Source organism: Silurus aristotelis, assembly GCF_946808225.1.
Source record: "Silurus aristotelis genome assembly, chromosome: 23".
NCBI lineage: Eukaryota > Metazoa > Chordata > Actinopteri > Siluriformes > Siluridae > Silurus > Silurus aristotelis.
The window spans coordinates 3,112,899-3,132,495 of record NC_139596.1 but is presented as its reverse complement, the minus strand read 5'-3'; the positions used below and the strand labels follow the sequence as shown (position 1 = coordinate 3,132,495).

Below are 19,597 nucleotides of genomic sequence, written 5' to 3'. Positions count from 1 at the left end.
TCAGTTGAAAATCAAAAGGGTATTTTTAATAATAATATACAGAATATTTAAGCCGAGTAGAAAAACAAACAAACAAAAAAACAAAAAGTAGCCCTGCAGTAGCGATGAAGAAATTCTGAGATCAAATCCCCCATCACTGGTACATCTCTGGGCACATCCCTTTAACTCTGAACTGTTCAGCTTTGTGTGTGGATTTAGGCACTTTTAAGATGCGTTGTACAAAAGCATACCCCAAAATACACAAGTCTTTCAGCTCTGCTATAGTGAGACGCCATGTTCAGGGTTCATAAGTCCTCATCCATGTGACACCGAATTACATTTCCACTGGACATGACATCATCTTATTTTTCAGTCTCCTCAGATTCACAATCACTGTCCAGTTCACCGAAATCGTCTAAATCGTCCTCCTCGTCCGGTTCATGAGCGTCTCGCTTATTCCTCCTCCTGTTCCCTTTTGGCTCTTCTTCCTCCATGACTACTTCTTCCTTTTTGTCCAGCCTGCAACAAGAAAGCGTTATGACGATTATTCACAATTACTGCGAAAACATCATTGGATTTAGCTGAACAGACTTTAAATGAATGCAATATGCGATCGGTCCACTAGAGGGCAGTTTATGTACACAGCTCGACACTTCACTACATTTGACTCTACAGATCACCATCAGCTCATCAAACCCTTTGTGACATTAAACACAGTGGCTTTTTCTCCATATAGTGTAGGGAAAAAAAGCTTTAAAAAAATACTATAACTCTAATTGAACATTTAAAAAGTGTCTCCTACCTACAAACAAGTGAATAAGTTTTCGCAAAATTTCGCTTAAGCACAAATAATCACGTATAGTGTCTATATGATGTATAGTCATTCTTTTTTTAGTTACCCTACGGCCTAACCGTCAGCTTGGTGTGTCCCAGGCTTTAAGTTCTTATCCTACATTCTTAATCTAGTCTTATATACTTCATTGGTTAAATATGAAGCTACTTTTGGAGAGAGAATGAGAATGAGTAATTGGACCACAGCGGATCATCCGTCTCCATACTACTCTGTCCTCTTTATCTGCCTCTTTCAAATCTTTCATCTTGGCCTTCCTCTTTTCTTCAGCAATCTTCTATAGATATACATCATGTCCCACCCCTGGACATGACCAAACCATCTCAATTGATCCTCTCTCTTTGTCTCCAAAACATCCTACATGCATGATGCCTATAATAAATATCCTCGTCACTCCCAACAAAAACCTCAACATCTTCAGCTCTGCTACCTCCAGCGCCACCTCCTGTCTTTTACTTAATGCCACTGTCTCTAAACCATACAACATCGCAGGTCTCACCACAGTCCTATAAACTTTCCCTTTCACTCTTGCATATACCCTTCTATCACAAATCACTCCTGTCACTCTTCTACACCCACTCCACCCTGCCTGCACACTTTTCTTCACTTCTCTAACACACTCTACATTACTTTGCACTGTTGACCCCAGGTACCTAAACTCCTTCACCTTCTCCACCTCTTCTTCCTGCAACCGCACCAGTCCACTGCTCTCCCTCTCATTCACACACATGTACTCTGTCTTACTCCTACTGACTTTCATTCCCCTTCTCTCCAGCGTGTACCTCCACCTCTCCAGGCTCTTCTCCACCTGCTCCCTACTCTTACCACAAATCACAATATCATCCGCTAACATCATTGTCCATGGAGACTCTTGTCTGACCTCGTCCGTCAACCTGTCCATCACCACTGCAAACATGAAAGGGCTCAGAGCCGATCCTTGATGCAGTCCAACATTCACCTTAAACCAGTCTGTCGTTCCTACTGCACACTTCACTGCTGTCACATTGTCCTGACTTTCTCTATACTTTTCCACCAACATTTTCAAAGCAAATATTGCATCCATAGTCACAACAAGTTCCTTTCTAGCTGCCTCTCATCACTTCTGCAGTAGTTGCCCAATCATCCAGCACCTCTTTACCACCACTGAGACCCTGTCTGACCTCTTCCCTGAATCTCACACTACAGTCTTCCTTCTTCGGTTTCCACCATATTATTTTTCTTTCAGTCCTCACTCTCCTCCTCTTCTTCATCTCCAAAGCCATCCCACAGACCACCATCTGATGCTGTCTAGCTATTATCCACTAGATTTAATAAGATGAAGGCGGAAAAGGAAAAAAAAAGGCAAACATATACAAAAAATCAACCATTGGCCGCCCTGATTTTTTTATATCTGTATCGGTCAGAGAAAAAAAAACATATCGAGCGACCTCATCTTAATTTATCCATACTATCCCAAAAAAATATTGAATACTGAAGAACTGGACATCATGGAAATACATGTGGCAGATGATTTATTTTATAAAAAAAAAAGCCCTATTTAATAAAGTTAATTAAGAAAAATCCTGCAGCTGTGAGATACTTACGAAATAACCACTTCTTCGCTTTTCCCACATTTAGCGCACAGCTGCAGCTGGAGTGCACACGTCCTACACATGACGTAATACGCATCCTTCACCGTCTTTTGCAGGCACTTAACACTAGGGGGCGACAGAGCACCAGCAAAGAACATGGTATTTTAACATTCAAATCCTGTATCAATCGACAACCTTTAATATCAAGACAGATCAAGCAGGAATTACAGCTTTACACACTCTCGGCATCCAGAGAGTAAAATACTTTGCCATGCATCTTGACAAAATTTTTGGTTGGAGATTTTTTTTTTTTTTTTCTGATTCAGTTCATCCCAGAGCAGTTCAATAGGATTTAGGTGCAGTGACTCGGTAGATCATTCCATGATAGGTATCACTTCGGCTGACTGTTTGCTGTCTAAATAACGAGCTCAGATGTACACTTTGTCTTGTTGCATGCTGAAGTCGGTTTCAATGAGCCGCAGTCCAGACGGAATAGCATGGCGATGAAATATATATTCTGTCGGTTATTGTGGAATGAAACATATTTCCACAATACCATCCAATCAATGGACATGAAAATGTCGATGTTATTGTACGCCCACTAGAGGGCTCCAGTGACTCCAGCTTGCAATCTGATTGGTTAAAGCAACATGTGCAGCACAACCAAAAAAACAGCTATGAAGAGAATCGAATATTAGGAATGAATTTATACATTTTCAAGAATGAATCATCTGAGTGTATTTTACTTAATAATAGAATTAATAATTCAATGTCTCTTAATAGATATGTTGGAAAATAAAAAGGAAGTATTCGTGTCTGACCATTTGCGAGGTTGCGTGAGGGACTTGTACTTGTTGTATTTGACCTTCCACTCCAGGATTTCTTTACAACGCTGACACACTCCATCATGAACCTTCGCATTGGCTTTCTGCAGAACATCAGGAGGGAGAAGACGCCATGAGCTCACACAGACCAGCTCTGCATGCTCACTACCAGATCACGTGTTCACGTTAGAACCTCTTACCTTGACTTGAGGAGTCGCGCCGTATTTATCATTCTTAAAAGCGGTGGCGTTTTGAAATTTTTGACCTCGGGCTCGAGGCCCAGAGCCTTTCTGAGAACTCATTTCCGGTCACTTAGTAGAAATACTGTAAACGACCAGGAACCACACGGCATGGTGTTTCACTCGGTGACGTAACGCACCCATACCGGAAGTACACATCCTTACAAATCCCCCGGATGTTGCCTCCACGCGTCCGCCATATTGGAAAGGTCAACAGAGGGTCCGATCAATTCAAATGACAGCAGCTCACTTTGTTTAAAACATTAATTATAAATAAAGTGATTATTAACCATTAATTATTAAATTAACAACAAACGGATTTTTTTTCAATCAACGAATGTCCACAAATATTTTATTCTTGAACCACTGCCAGCAATTTATTTTTAATTTCTTTATATTAAATGACATTATATTTGTCCTTTGTTATTAAAAATCTGTAGCTACTTTTAATATGGTGGAAAGTCCATCAAATAAGTTCATTTTATCAGGCACATTATAACACAGATTAACCTGTTTCCCAGTTTCTCTCTCTTTTTTATTTGATTCTTTATATATATATATATATATATATATATATATATATATATATATATATATATATATATATATATATATATATATATATATAAAAGAATCAAATAAAAAAGATATATAAAATAAAAAAGATATATAAACTTATATAAAAAAAGATATATAAACTTTATTTATAATTAATGTTTTAAACAAAGTGAGCTGCTGTCATTTGAATTGATCGGACCCTCTGTTGACCTTTCCAATATGGCGGACGCGTGGAGGCAACATCCGGGGGATTTGTAAGGATGTGTACTTCCGGTATGGGTGCGTTACGTCACCGAGTGAAACACCATGCCGTGTGGTTTCTGTGGTTTCCCAGTTTCTCTCTCTTTTTTATTTGATTCTTTTATATATATATATATATATATATAAAACTGGGAAACAATATATATATATATATTATTTTATATATATATATATATATATATATATATATATATATATATATATATATATATATATATATATATATATATATATATATATTTTATATATATATATAATTTATTTATTTCATTTTTTTTTACTTTTATTCTGTAACTATTCGTTTTTCCCCAGTAGTAAATGACGATTGGTTCGCCGAATCGACTCCCACTTCCAATGCCTTCATATCATTGGCTGGTGCGAGCTGTCAAACATGTGATGTAGACATCCGGTACATTTCGGAGTAAAATAAGAAGGAGCCGGAGCAGAGCGGGAGCTGAACGGAGTCCCTGCGGTTGTCACTGGAGTGTGTGTCGGCCGCGTCTCGAACGGAACACCGTGCTGGTTCTGTTTGAATTCCCCCGTGCCGGGACTGGGTTTTACTGTCAGATTTCTATCCGGATCCACTCGGAACATATGTTGTGGATCTCTGTACAGCTCGGCCCGGCGGAAAGGTTACCGAGGCGGCGGCGGCGCATCACCGCGTCCCGAACGGAGGAGTGAAGAACCGGAGCGATAACCGCGATCACGATATCCTTCATATCGTATCACTCGATACATCTGATAAAAAAACACAAAAAAACAAAAAAAAAAAACAGTGATATCAGAAGATTTTTTTGCTCATATCAGGAATCAGAATATTTTGAATATTTTGTGTTCAGGTATGTAAACAATTATAATTTAATAATAATACTAAAAATATTTACACTTTTATACATTTATCAAGAAACACTATTACAATGAATATATATATATATAAATAACTTTATTTTATGCTGTCCGGTTTTTAAGAACGCAGCATTGATTTTTAATTTTTATTTTTTTGTTCATTTATTTATTTTACAGAAAAATCGTAGAGATCGTTTCGATTCATAATTTGAGGTCAGATTTACAGGTTCCCAGCTTACGGACCTGATGACAACATCGTGACGTTTCTGATTAAAATCCTTCAGCCGCTAATCTGAGGTTAGCGTCAAAAAACGCAAAAGTCACAGGACACCTACGAGGAATTGTAGAAGTATTTATGGATGGAAATGATTTACTGGTTGGAGCAACTTAAGAAGCATTTGGAGAACTAAAATAGGGATAAAATGACCATTCTCTTGGTGTGTGTGTGTGGTGGGGGTCTATACACACACTCTCTTTCGGCAAGGAAGTGTGTGTTTTAGAAAATGTTTAACTAGTGGTTGTAAATTGAAAATCAATCCGGGAACAAACTGAAGGTTTGAAAATGCTACACGTCATTTTCTTTGAATCGCAGGTAAAAATCAAACCGTCAAAAACTGGCTTCGTTCTGCCTTTTTTTAGTTTTTTTTTTTGTTTTTGACGATGATGACAGGGTAATGAATGCTTGTCAGTCATTATAATGTCACTCTTGGGCGATGCTCTGAATGAAGATCTGGTAGCTTCACCAACCTGAACCGCACGACGACGCTTTTTCATCGAGGGCACGAAACGTGATGCGTGACGAGCTGTAAAAAAAATATATCATTTTATTAACCGTCTCTCTTTTAAGTTGCGTCGCAGGTGTGTGTTTTTTTTCCTGCCTCCAATCCAAATGTGTACAAATTGAATCACGTTGTGTGTCCAGCACTAATTTCCCCAATATACTCGCTCTGACTCTTAATGTAGTCAGCAGATATGACGCACAAGGTCGATAAGTGTGTGTTTCCCCACACTTTGCCTTCAGGGCAGCGTTTTACACACTCACACACACACACACACACACTTTCAGTTTTATTATGATTTGAAAGCAAGAGGTAATTCCTGTATGTCAGGCCTTCAACTCGGTCACATGACCACAAGCTTTTGGTGCTTCTGCTAGGAAATTGTGAACGATTTCCATTTTTTCATATTCTAGCGTTCCTGTTTTTAAACGGTAGAACAGTTGAGGCGGAAGGTGGAGATGAAGCACCTCGGGAAGGAGCGATCGGCCGAATCCTCAGACAGACGCTGCGCACTTTGAGTATTAAGGATGTGACATTTAAACTCTCGTTGACTTGCAAAGTGTCTCGGTGCATGCACAAGCTCCACACCTGGGTGTCATTGTGTGTGTGTGTGTGTGTGTGTGTGTGTGTGTGTGTGTGTGTGTGTGTGTGTGTGTGTGTGTGTGTGTGTGTCTCGTCACATGACCATACATGGAGAGCTTGGAGCAACGTCCAGAGGGGCAGGAAATATCCGGAGAAAGGGTCAAATCCTTTTTTTAGTTTTTCGTAGAGACGAAACGGGTTCACATCCGACTGCTTCCTGTTTACTTTTTCGCCTTCATCTGCGATTTCTCTTTACGCTGCCAAATGATGTAGCTCAAGGGCCCAAAAGTAGCAGCCTAGCAATACTGGGGCTTCCCCCTGACCTTTTGATCAGTAACCCAGAGCCTTAACCACTGAGTTACCACCTCCCCAATTGTTTACAAACAAGCTGCCAGAGACATATAATATAATATCCCAATCCTGGTGTTGGTGGGAAATAAATCAAGCGTATACATCCAATTCCACATTGAGTCCTGTTAGGAAAAACCTCCACTCTTCTGGGATGATGTTCTAGATTTTGGAGTGTAATTTTTGGAGATTTGTGTGAGATTCATTAATCCCGATTCTTTCCCAAATTCTGTCGGAGCGTTTACACGCTTCCCTCGTTTCAAAGCGATTTCCCGCACGTCATTTTTATTTCACAAACGACTGAGAAACCACAGCGGAGTCTCGGAGAAATGTGGCGGTCACACCGTCGTTTGTGTCACACGGCGTGGCAGGAAAAACACATTTCTAATCCGTAGTTTCGAATAATGACATCTTTTATAGCATTTGCACGTCTTTGGTGTTTGGAATGCGACTACAGCTAGTTTGACGACTACAGCGTCTTGTGACTTATTTTACTTTAAAATGCATGACGCCGTCGTCGCATGTTTGTTTGACAGAAGACGTTAACGTTAGGGGACAAACCTTTAGCTTCGGCGCTTCAAGATTTTCCATTACTTGTGGTAGAGAGTGAATAGGAAGCCTTCTTAGATTCGAAAGGCACTTTGCAAATCCCAGCTTGTTAGGACGGCAGAAGTGTCCTGTGCACAAAGCCAGGTCCATGATGATACCATGGGGGAAATAATCATTTGAACCCCTGCTGAGTTTACCTCTTACACGTTTTTATGGTAGGGTTATTTTAACTGAGAGACAGAAAGGTTAGAAATTGAATTGCATTTGAAATACTAAATTAGTAAGAATTCTGCCTCCCACACACCCAAATTAGTCCTGTCCCTTTAAGAAAACTCCTAATATCAACTTGTGTGAATAAAAGTCACCCGTCACAGAATCAACCTCTCCACCACCATGGGCGAGACCAAAGAGCTGTCAAAGGACATCAGGGGCAAGTTTGTAGACCTGCACAAGGCTGGAATGGGTTAGAAGACCATCAGCAAGAAGCTTGGTGAGAAAGAGACCAGTGTTGGCGCAATAATTCGAAAACCTACCATAAAAATCCTAGACTTTATTCTTTGTAAGCGGGTAAATTTACAAAAGCAGCATGGAATCAAATAATTATTTCCCCCACTGTGTGAGTTAAACCTCTGACCTCAACATTTGACTGCACCCCAGGCCTCCTCACCTCACCTCACCTACATCAGTACCTGACTTTATGAGCACATATTTTCATAAGCCAAACACTCCAAAATCTAGTGGAACATCTTCCCAGATGAATGGAAGTTAATAAACAGCCAGGTTTGTGTTCGCCTGTAACATGAGCAAAAGCAGATGTTAAGCAGAACAGAACATGTAAGCTAACGAACTGACTGGGATCCTGCCTCAGGTGATGAGACAGTTGCAGTGTAGATGATTCACAGAATCAACATGAGAACTCGTTCGATTGTCGCGGTGTGGGCGTGATTTCTTTTCTACTCCCAATAAGTTTCCCAGTAAGCCGTGAAAGAATCACAAACGCATATCCTGGAAACAAGTGTGTTTAGTAATTAGCGAATCTTTGGTATGTTTATTTCTTCCTTTTATCAGAATGAATCACTTGTCGCTGAGTGAGCTGTGCTGCCTGTTCTGCTGCCCGCCGTGCCCGAGCAGGATCGCGTCTAAGCTGGCATTCCTGCCCCCAGAGCCGACGTACACGCTGCTGAGCGACGAGAGCGGCACGCGCTGGACGCTGCACCTGTCCGAGCGCGCCGACTGGCAATACTCCGCACGGGAGAAGGACTCGATCGAGTGCTTCATGACGCGTACAGTGCGCGGCAACCGCATTGCCTGCATGTTCGTGCGCTGCTCGCCGAGCGCCCGCTACACGCTGCTGTTCTCGCACGGCAACGCTGTCGACCTCGGCCAGATGAGCAGCTTCTATGTGGGCCTCGGCTCGCGCATCAACTGCAACGTCTTCTCCTACGACTACTCCGGCTATGGAGCCAGCTCGGGGAAACCGTCCGAGAAGAACCTGTACGCCGACGTCGAAGCAGCGTGGCACGCCCTCCGGACCAGGTGAGCTATTACACCCGCCCACATTCACCAAGCCCCGCCCCAGGATCTGCCCTGGCTCACAGCATCACGTATCTGAACACAGTATTCCAAATTGGAAGTTTGTATTCCAACAAGACCCTTAGAAAAAAAAAAAAGAGAGATGGTGTGTGTGTGTGTGTGTGTAATGTCAGTAAGCATAGCTGCGCCTCTCAGACCGTGTGTGTCCTTATTTCACAAAACATGTCCCAGAGGACCTGCGGACAAACACACAAACACGCACAAGCAATAAACAGTGAAACTGCTGATGGGTGTTGTGTACAGTTTCAGTTCATCCTGAATGAGGAAGTAAGAGTTTAAAACTCTACTTCTTTAAATGTGCTTAAAATCTATTTAATTAAATGTAGGTCCAGTAGGCGGAGCTTACTGGAAATGTAGGTCCAGTAGGCGGAGCTTAATGAACAATGCGTGGGCAATGACCATAAGACACCTGACCATAAGATCTGTATGTGTGCTTTTTGGAAATCCCGCATTTTATAAGATCTTTAACTGTTCTAGGAAGATGTTCCACTAGATTTTGTAGAGAGTTGGGCTCATTCGGCCACAAGAGTGTAAATAAAGTCAGGTACTGATGTGGGAGGAGGTGAAGAGGTCTGGGGGCAATCAGCGTTCACATTCATCTTCAGTATGACTGAGCTCTAGAGCCATTCAAGATCTTCTAACCCATGTAATGCATATTGTCATGGAGATGTATTCGGACACAGGGACAGTGTCCTGCTGGAACAAGTTTAGATCTCCTAGTTCAAGTAAAGAGAAAACTTCATGCTCCCACCTCCAAAGACGTCCTATACAATTGTGGGCTTCCAGCTTTGTGGTAATGGATTGTGGAAAATCCACACATGGCTGGAAAAGTCAGCTGTCCTAATAGTTTTCTCCAAAAAGTCCATTGTCCATTGCTGTATGACAAAGTAATAAAACACGTGTGGACATGTTGTTCCATAGAAATAATCAACAGCCCGAAAGCAAAGCGGAGAAACGATTCCTTCACGATTTCTATTCATCTTTAGTTACAGTTAACATTCTAGAAAGTCTGTGGGGGAAAAAAGACAAACATTTCTGTGGAGCATCTGTCATAGGAGGGAGAGAGAGCGAGGGATAATTTATCTGACAGCTGGAGGAACGGCATAAGCGTTCAACATAATGCCTGTGATGTAACGTCCCTCAAAAATCATCTCGTCACTGTCAGGAGAAAGAGAGAAGCAGAGAAGATGAACGTGCAGTGTATTCCGTGCTCCACATGAAAATATATAAAGCCAAGGCTTTCATCTGCCAGTTCTTCCAGATTATTGGAGTGATAGAGTGATCTCTAAAGCTCAATCAGGTTCTCAGACATCTCTCGCATCTCACTATCTATCTGTTTTGAGGGGCGGGGGGAGTCCTGGTTCCTCCAACGTCTGCTATTTAGGAATTATAGAGGCCATCATGCTCTTGGGAGCCTTCCGTGCGGCAGAATAATTATTTTGTAGCCTCTGTGCCTCGGAGACACAATCCTGTCTCCGAGCCCTGTACTCGGTTCCTTTACTGTGAGCAGCATTTGCACCCAATACAGACTGGTGCCTGCCTTTTCAAAAACCTGTCCAATTAATGAAGTAGCATGGAAAAGATAAGATAAATGAAGGTGTATCAAAAAGTATCAAGACTAGTAGTTCTAACTGGCCTTCTGACCACGTCTGCAATTTCATCATGATCAGGACGAGATCTTCAACGAGATCAGTCGCCGGGAAAACGTCAAAACCATTCAGCAACTTGTGCACGATGATTCATTTGGCGACTTCGCCCTCTTCCTGTAGAGGAAGATCCCGTTTAATGGTCACCATTTTGACACCATTGTGGAGATCCAGTGCCAATTGCAGAAGCTGCTGGACACGGCCCGAAAGCTTCCAGGACACATTCCGCTCTGTAAAGACACAAGACCATGAACTTTTATAATGGGTCATAAAATTACTTAATTCAAAAATCCAATTAAACAAACTGAAACTTGTAGCAAAACGCTGCAATAGAGACAATTGGTCGGTAAACAATTAATAGAAATGTATTACTTTTTGGGAAATAAGTCACTGCAAGGGCAGGGATTTTTAATTGCATGTTCAATTGGCATTAAACAGACTAAGTTGACAAAACTCAAAGAAAGTGGCAGGAATGCTGGGGGTGCTGTATTTCTGTGTGAGGGGACCCTTTTGAAGGTGAAGTGTAAATGTAGCTAAATAGAGTACTTTCTTGTAAACGGGGCTTGTCTCCAAAACATTTTTGATACCAACTCGTAAGATGCACATGAGCAAGGTTTAAAATTTTTTTTTTTTTTACTGGGTTTATCCACCAATTTTTTTCTTTTCCACAGTATTAATCCATCACCCTGACACCACAGGCCATAATCCGTATGAGAAAAGCTCCGGTACAAAAACGGGAGGCTTTAGGGAGAGCAGTTACGTCTGCAAATTGCCACCGGGTGACGACGTAATACGAATTGCACCGCGCTCAGCAAAACCCAAATGGTTACCTGTGAAGTTGCTCTATATAGAAATGACGACCCAGAACTGTTACGTTGTGAAATATGAAACGTCGCCGAGTCTTCTTTCAGCCGCGGCCCTTTATAATGTGCGCTGTAAAAACGTCTACTGCACGACTTTATTTTTGTGCCCTGGTGTTAAAAAAGCAGGAAACCCGCAAGCGACGTTCTCTAGATTGGCTTGCGGTGCGTTACATGCGATATACAAATAATCGAATGTAATGTAGCTGCCGAGAATTTAAACACATTTACACAGTGACAATGATGACTTCTGGAGAGAACAGCCGATAAACAACCCAGTGTTAAGACAGAAAGAAATTCTTTAGGGTTTACTGACGTTCATTAAACGTTTTCATAGAAAGTACACCTTTGAATATAACACTTTGGTAACGGGGTGTGCGGCTAACTCTGTTCCATCACATTCATTCGAGCTGCCCATCCTGAATCTTTCTTTTTTTTATTTTATGCTATTCCTATGCCAAAATTCTTGTCTTGTCCTTCTTGTAAGTGGTGTCTTTGCTTCCTCTGGGGCCTCCTCCACGAGGGCTGGGAGTTTAATGGGCGCAGCGCAGTGTTTTGCCGTTCCGAGGAATGTGCTGCTCTGAACCAAGATCAGTCGTTGTCATTCCTGGCGGCTGGCGGAGCCGCTGTTCCAGTTTAGGGGTTGCAGCCTCACTGGGACGTGTTTGGCTTTAACCTAGTTGTGCTTTGAATCCCTTATATTTCTCCCGCTTCTCATATTACTTCCTCTGGGATGGTTTCTGTGTCTGATCATCCTTTATCTAATGTAAAGTTCCCACTGGATCATAGCTTTGTACATGTGCTGCTCCCTGTGGTTTTGCGCTTTTGGCCCCGGGAGTGGTCAACAATCCATACACAATGCCTGCTATACAGGTCCTGGCCACATCTTTCAGTGTATAGCGTAATTGTCTCCACCCAGGTACACTATTTAATGGTCTCTCTGTCTGTTTCTTCTCTGATCCAGTCTGGTAGTGAACAGTGGAGACATCTGAGTCTAGCTGAGCAGTAGATTTGAGCTAGTGGACTGGAGGTTGTGGATAGGGACATGTTAATGTGAAGACTGTTAAGAATGCAAGGGATACCGAATGGTGGGGTTGGTGGATCTTGAGGGTGTAAAGCGGTTGGTGGTGGGTTGGATGGTGGGGTTGGTCGATCGTAAAGATATGAAGGGGTGGATGGTGGAGTTGATTGATCTTAATGGTATGGAGGAGTGGATGTTAGGAATAGTGGATTCTAAGGGTTTAAATGGGTAGATGGTAGATATGGTGTATATTGAGGGTGGGAAGAGGTGATGTGAATGCGTGGATGGTAGGGATAGTGGATCTTGAGCATTTGGGGTTGGTGGAGCTTCAGTGTGTTGATGGTAGGAATGGTGGATTGTGAACTGTGAAGGGGTAGATGGTAGGGTTGGTGGATCATAAAGTTGTGAAGGGATAAATGGAGGGGTTGGTGAAGCTTGAGGGTGTGGTTGGTGGGGTTGATGGATCTTGAGGATGTAACGGGATGGACGGTGTAGTTGGTTGATTTTGAGGGTGTGAAGGGGTGGTTGGTGGGAGTGATTAATCTTTATCTTGGATATTGTACTGATTGGGGGGCGGTGGTGTGTCTGGTTGATTCAGGGGTTGGTAGATGGGTACGATGTGGATGTGGATTAAATGATGCGGAAGGTGACAGTGCTGTGGACAGTAGATTTGGTATGGGGACATTGTGGATGGCTGAGGCACCGTGACTGGTTGAGTTAGTAGATGACTGAGTTGGGATGGATGTTGGATGTGATCTACATTAGACAGTTGTTGATTGAAGTTGTGATTATTAGACATTTCTTAATTGCCCCACAATTAAACAACGTGGAATCATATGTTTAAAGAGAAGACGTGTTAATAGGAATTCGATACTTCGCCCCGGGGCATTTTTGCGACTTCATCAAGTTTCGGCTCTCAAACTTCTAGTGATGCGTGATGTTTACGATACAAAGTGTCTCGTTTGTTTTCTGTCGTCTTTTTGTGCATGGTGTGCGTGGATGAGACTCGGACATCTGTGTGTGTGTGTGTGTGTGTGTGTGTGTGTGTGTGTGTGTTCATGTAGTCAGGGGCGTTGCCTCAGTGTACACAGGATGTTCATTGAGCGAGATAGATCCACCCTGCTGCCTGTCTGTACAGGTGAGTCAGCCATGAGTAAGCAGGCGTCAGTATAGACTGAGCATACACACACACACACAATTATAACATGCAGACACATTGTTGTGTGTATCTGGAGAACAGGTTCCTGTAAATGCAAGATGGTAGAGTTTAACCAGCAGATACGCTGGAGTAAGTCTCATCTTGGAGGAAGTGAGAGAGAGAGACGCAGAGAAAGGAAACAGCTGAGAGCGACAAAGTGAACAGAGAAAATGGGTAAAAAGTGAGTGAGAGATGGGGGGAAAAAAATAGAGAACAAACAAAAAGGATAATGATAGATTTTAGCATGGAGAAAAAAAGAGATACGGAAAAGGAGGTTTTTGTTCGAGATCGAATCAAATAAAAATGGGAAAAGAGAAGGGGTGGGCCAGGAATAAAGGTAAGCAAATAAAAAAAAACTGTATAAAAGTAGGACATAAAAGGGCAATAATGAATAAAAAAAAAGGGAAGAAGGAAATGACAAAGAAAAACGGAAATAAACAGAATTTGAATGGGGCAAAAATAAACAAAAAAGCATAAAGAGATTCTGAGACAGAAAACGAAGGAAAGAAAAAATGGAAGATTGAAGAACGACATAGGGATAGGGGAAGAAATAAAGTGACACACATGCATAGAAAATGACAAATAGATAGACAGAAGACATAGTTGGGGGATGGAGGGAACATCGAAGATAGAGGAATAGAGAGAGAATAGATAGGGCATGTTGAGTCAAATATTGATTGGTTGCCTGTCAACCGATTTCCCAATGAGAAAGTTTTAATGGGGGAGCAGGGGGGGGGGAATGGAGTGGAGGGGTCCTTTTCCAGGAAGTAGAGGGAGGAAAAAAAATCTTAATTGTACTGTTTCCCACAGCACACAGGGGGCAATTAAGTGTTCCTTTATATCTGAGACAGACATTCTGAATACATCAATTAGGAATTTGATGTTTCCTGGTGCTTCAAGCGAGTCTGTTCACTCAGGAACATTATGTAATCACTTGCAGATAAGAACTCACGCACACACTTGAGCGTAAAAAAATATATCCGAATGAGATGTTCAAAATATTAAAAAGTTCTGCCATAATTTTGGTCAAAATCTCCAACCAGGATGTCGAATCAGCCCCTGACCCACTGTATCTGCTGAGCAGTTTTCATATTATATACAGCATGAGCACTTGAGAAATTATCAACAGATCTGAATTTCTGATAAGCCCCAGTGATGCAATATAAATTGTAACATTTATTGGCTAATGACTGGATATTAACACATGACTCATTCCTGCTAACTGGCACATGGAAACTATTTTATCTAAAGATCTGTAAAGATCCTGCATCAGGATTACTTCCTTGTGTTCTCTTACAAGAAAGTGTAACTGATGATGATGATAATTATAAAGTAATAATAAAGAATAGCGAGCACTGGGGATGTTTGTAGATTTGATTGATACATGGTGGCCATGGTGTTTACGTTGTCAACAAGGCTTTGATCATTACTGACGTTTCAACCTCTTGCTTTGATTGGGTTTGGCTGGACTAATCATTTCCCCACACCCTACATGTAAATAAAATTATTTTCGATTGGAGTCCACTGGCTGCAGCTGAGGACGGTTCCACATGAACAGTCTAAAGACCCTCGAGCTACTACTCATACAAGTTTTCCAACAGTGAACACTTAATAACCTCAACACTGATGAAACCACAATAAATAGACATTCAATGTCAATCCATTTTGAGTCTGGTTCCTCTCAAGGTTTCTCCCTTGCCACTCTCTCCACTGGCTCATTAATAGGTATCTATCTATCTATCTATCTGTCTGTCTGTCTGTCTGTCTATCGTTCTGTCTGTCTGTCTATCTTAGTTCTGTCTATATAGTCAAGTCAAGTCAAGTTTATTTGTATAGCGCTTTTCACAACAGACATTGTCTCAAAGCAGCTTTACAGAAATCAACAGTCAAGGTGAATGGTGTGTATTTATCCATGATGAGCAGCCATTGCGACTGTGGCAAGGAAAAACTCCCTTAGATGTAATGAGGAAGAAACCTTGAGAGGAACCAGACTCGAAAGGGGAACCCATCCTCATATTGTATGTCTGTCTGTCTATATTCCGTCCGTCCATCCATCCATCCATCCATCCATTCATCCATCCATCTCTTAGCTCTGTCTGTCTGCCTATCTGTCTGTCTATATATTGTCTGTATGTCTGCCTATCTGTCTGTCTATATATTGTCTGTCTGTCTGTCTATCTTAGTTCTGTCTGTCTGTCTCTTGGCTCTGTCTGTCTGTCTCTTGGCTCTGTCTGTCTGTCTCTTGGCTCTGTCTGTCTGTCTCTTGGCTCTGTCTGTCTGTCTCTTGGCTCTGTCTGTCTGTCTCTTAGCTCTGTCTGTCTGTCTGTCTCTTAGCTCTGTCTGTCTGTCTGTCTATCTTAGCTCCGTCTGTCTGTCTCTTAGCTCTATCTATCTATCTATCTATCTATCTATCTATCTATCTATCTATCTATCTATCTATCTATCTATCTATCTATCTATCTATCTGTGCATACATGGAGACTTGGGCTAAAGAATTAACAAGAAAAACCATTTACTCACTAATTTATAGACCCTGTCATGCCAAATATCGACACATCTGGAAGGAAAAAAAAGTCAGTCTCTAAATTGCTCTGTAGAAAAATCCCAGCATGCGCAGTAGCAGGTCTAAGGAACTTCCTGTATTTCCTTGGAAGTGGCTGTTTAGACAAATCACTGAGATGTTCATTTTTTCCCATTGAATGCACATCATCAGGTCCTCGTTTATAAAACGCAAGGCCGCGTTTCTTGGTTCAGATTTGTTCGTGTCATAGCTGTTGGCATGGAAAAGTATGAAGCAGTAAGACTGGAATATAAATCTTTCTAAACACCACATTTGTCCTCATTTGCTGTTATTAGTAACGGCCACTCTTCTGGGAAGATGTTCCACCAGAGTTTGGATTGTATTTGTAGAGATTAGTTGAGGTTTTTATAAGACACAAGGCTGTTGGTAAAGTCTCAGGTACTGAGGTAGGTGAGGTGATGAGGCCTGGAGTCCAGTCAGGTTTTAGGCCAGAGCTCTATAACAGCAGATCTTCCACTCTAACCCATTTAAAGTAAAGGGAAATTTTGATGATGCTGCATCTAATACTACCTTAGTTCGAAAAAGAACCACATATGGCTAGAAAATCGGGTGGCTCGATACAATTGTCCATATTTTGGCTGATACTCAAGGGCGATCTTTCTGATTTAGCGCATACTTTCTGTAATGTCATCTCCTGATCGTTGTACATTAGCAGCTAATACGACTGGCTTTAAAACCGGACATGTGAGACGGAGTCTTTTTGCGTGACGTTTGGTCTGAAGGTTTACTTTTTATTTGCATGTCAAGGACAGTAACGTTTGCCTACTAGGCGTCAACCCATGCTCGTGATCAGTCAGTAATCCTCTGGCATTCAAGGGCTTATTCGCATTCAGGCATGCGATTGAGATGAACGTGGAAAACAATTTTTTTTTTTACTGGAATAAAAAATGTCTTATTGGGTGTGTTTTATTTCTCAGGTACGGTGTAAGGCCCGAGAACGTGATCGTGTACGGGCAGAGTATTGGGACGGTGCCGTCCGTGGATCTGGCGGCCCGGTACGAGAGCGCCGCCGTCATCCTTCACTCGCCGCTCACCTCGGGTATGCGGGTCGCCTTCCCGGATACCAAGAAGACCTACTGCTTCGACGCCTTCCCCAAGTACGTCCTTTATTTCTATTCCAAAAAGGGCAAGGAAACTAATAATTAGATTATTTTTATTTTTTAAAGTATTTATTTATTTATTTATTTTATCCGTTCCGTAGCATCGACAAGATTTCGAAGGTGACGTCACCGGTGCTGGTGATCCACGGCACCGAGGACGAGGTGATCGACTTCTCACATGGCCTGGCCCTGTACGAACGCTGTCAAAAGCCTGTGGAGCCGCTGTGGGTGGACGGTGCAGGACACAACGACGTCGAGCTCTACGGCCAGTACCTCGAGAGACTTAAGCGGTTCGTCAGCCACGAGCTCGTCAACTTGTAGGACCGAAACGGACAGAAAAACACACACACACACACACACACACACACACACACACACACACACACAGACACATACAGCTCCCGACTGCACCAACACTGACAACTCCACAGCAGCCTTTTTTTTTTTTTTTTTCTGTTCCTCCTCTCCATTATAGACATATAGAGGAGTGACCCAGACTGCCTATTCAAGTGTGTGAGAGACAAAGAGACAGGGGACGGGTGTAATAGTCGCCCATCCCAGTGAGGGTAACCATCTGTGTAAGAGCTCCGTGTGTGTGTGTGTGTGTGTGTGTGTGTGTGTGTGTGTGTGTGTGTGTGTGTGTGTGTGTGTGTGTGTGTGTGTGTGTGTGTGTGTGTGTGTGTGATATCATATTTCCAGTGATGTCTAACACAAAATCGCTACAGCAAACAGAACATGATTTCTACCTCTGTGGTTCAGTTGGGATGGGAAACAGCTTCAGGGGCTTCTTCTTTTTTGTTCCTGATGGGGGGAAAAATAACCCATAATTTCATTCTGCACACAATTTGGAGGAAACAGGTTGATAAAACAGTGACACTGATACAAGCTACTTTTTCTTTTTTTTTCTTTTTTGTTTTAAATGCAATATCATGTCAGTGTCATATACTGTGATGAAACTTGGTCCTGGTGCTGGCCTACACACTGTCCTGCACAAGATAATGTTCCTAACATGCTTCAGCTGATTAATAGCGTTTCCTGATTTGTGTGTAAGTGTATGTGAGAGCAGGGAGTGTGTGTGTGTGTGTGTGTGTGTGTGTGTGTGTGTGTGTGTATTTAAATATGTGTGTATATGAAGCAATTTGCATCAAAAATCCCCCATGTTTTAATACTGTATTTCCATTTGTGTGTAAAACTTGCTGTGTACTATAGCTTGTGTGTGTGTGTGTGTGTGTGTGTCTGTAGAAGTATTGCGAAAAAACTGAATGCACTCTCAGGTCGACTTTTTGAACCATAAAAAAGCTGCATGATTTGGTCGACGTTTCGAAATTTGAGCCGCACTGACTTGCAAAACAGCGACGTTTCAAAACTGTGGACTTCGCACGCCGAACACTACTCTGTTTTAACGTTTTAGTTTAGTAAACGCTGCTCGTTCAGTGAAATGTTTCGGATCAGTGAACACTGCACATTTAGGGTGAGATCAGTGTAACGTTTTGGACCGGCAAACGCTGCACGGTGTAACGTTTTGGATCGGCGAACCCTGCACGGTGTAACGTTTTGGACCAGCGAACCGTGCACATTCTCTGTAGGGTTTCGGATCGGTGAACCGTGCACATTCAGTGTAATGTTCTGAATCAGTAAACGCTACACATATCTAACATTTCAGATCAAAACTCTCATTAACGTGAGCAGACAAACGAGGCGTAGAAAGAGCAAGCCGAAGACTCTTTCACCTGCATTAACCTGATAATGATGGCTTCATTATGATCCCATTTTTTGGTGCATTTCATCAGTTTAAATGTGGTTCAAGAGTATTAGAGGCTTTATTTTTTAGAGACGCACCACACTGTCCGATTAAAACTCCTCGCCATTCGCAGCGAGGGTGCTGGAACTCTGAACACGTTCTTATGTAGCTACACCACTCTGGCTGATCCCATTTTGAGACGAAATACTGAAATACTGAACACGCTGATGACTGTTTGTACATAGCTTTGGTTTGTATGCTTTTCTTTTTTAAGTCTTAAAAAAAATTGTAACAATAAATTGACTAATATTAATAGAACTTGAAATGATTCGTGTTAATAATAATTACAGTGCAGTGATTTTGTTCCAGGTGGACTCGATTATTATTTTTGAATTCGAAGATACCTTTTAGTTTTGGACGCAACGTGTCCCGTAGGTGCTGACGCTCTTTACGATAGTTCTAATAAAAGAT

The 19,597-nt window shown here is 42.0% G+C and overlaps 2 protein-coding genes and 1 long non-coding RNA gene across 3 annotated transcripts; 2 read left to right on the top strand and 1 right to left on the bottom strand.

The window, feature by feature from the left end:
- Positions 1 to 3,633, bottom strand: cUnh9orf85 (chromosome Un C9orf85 homolog). The gene is made up of 4 exons (XM_083526462.1): positions 3,425 to 3,633; positions 3,222 to 3,328; positions 2,413 to 2,526; positions 1 to 498 (listed from the first exon to the last, which is right to left on the bottom strand). Exons 1-4 carry the CDS (start codon positions 3,524 to 3,526, stop codon positions 342 to 344), a joined length of 480 nt encoding a protein of 159 aa, XP_083382588.1. The 5' UTR covers positions 3,527 to 3,633; the 3' UTR covers positions 1 to 341.
- Positions 3,634 to 4,694: 1,061 nt separating this feature from the next.
- Positions 4,695 to 19,597, top strand: abhd17b (abhydrolase domain containing 17B, depalmitoylase). Its single transcript, XM_083526442.1, has 4 exons — positions 4,695 to 5,121; positions 8,455 to 8,922; positions 17,203 to 17,382; positions 17,487 to 19,597. The coding sequence occupies exons 2-4, from the start codon at positions 8,456 to 8,458 to the stop codon at positions 17,704 to 17,706; spliced, it is 867 nt and encodes a 288-aa protein (XP_083382568.1). The 5' UTR covers positions 4,695 to 5,121; position 8,455; the 3' UTR covers positions 17,707 to 19,597.
- On the top strand, positions 9,390 to 14,414 carry LOC310718002. The gene is made up of 2 exons (XR_014531024.1): positions 9,390 to 12,997; positions 13,042 to 14,414. It is a non-coding gene; the product is annotated as an uncharacterized lncRNA (long non-coding RNA).

Coding starts and splice junctions, on each gene's coding strand:
- cUnh9orf85 (XM_083526462.1), bottom strand. CDS start 3,526: ATGAGTTCTCAGAAAGGCTCTGGGCCTCGAGCCCGAGGTCAAAAATTT. Junction 2,527..3,221: donor CTCACGCAACCTCGCAAATG/GTCAGACACGAA, acceptor GTCGCCCCCTAG/TGTTAAGTGCCTGCAAAAGA. Junction 499..2,412: donor AGCGAAGAAGTGGTTATTTC/GTAAGTATCTCA, acceptor TTCTTGTTGCAG/GCTGGACAAAAAGGAAGAAG.
- abhd17b (XM_083526442.1), top strand. CDS start 8,456: ATGAATCACTTGTCGCTGAGTGAGCTGTGCTGCCTGTTCTGCTGCCCG. Junction 8,923..17,202: donor TGGCACGCCCTCCGGACCAG/GTGAGCTATTAC, acceptor TTTATTTCTCAG/GTACGGTGTAAGGCCCGAGA. Junction 17,383..17,486: donor TGCTTCGACGCCTTCCCCAA/GTACGTCCTTTA, acceptor TCCGTTCCGTAG/CATCGACAAGATTTCGAAGG.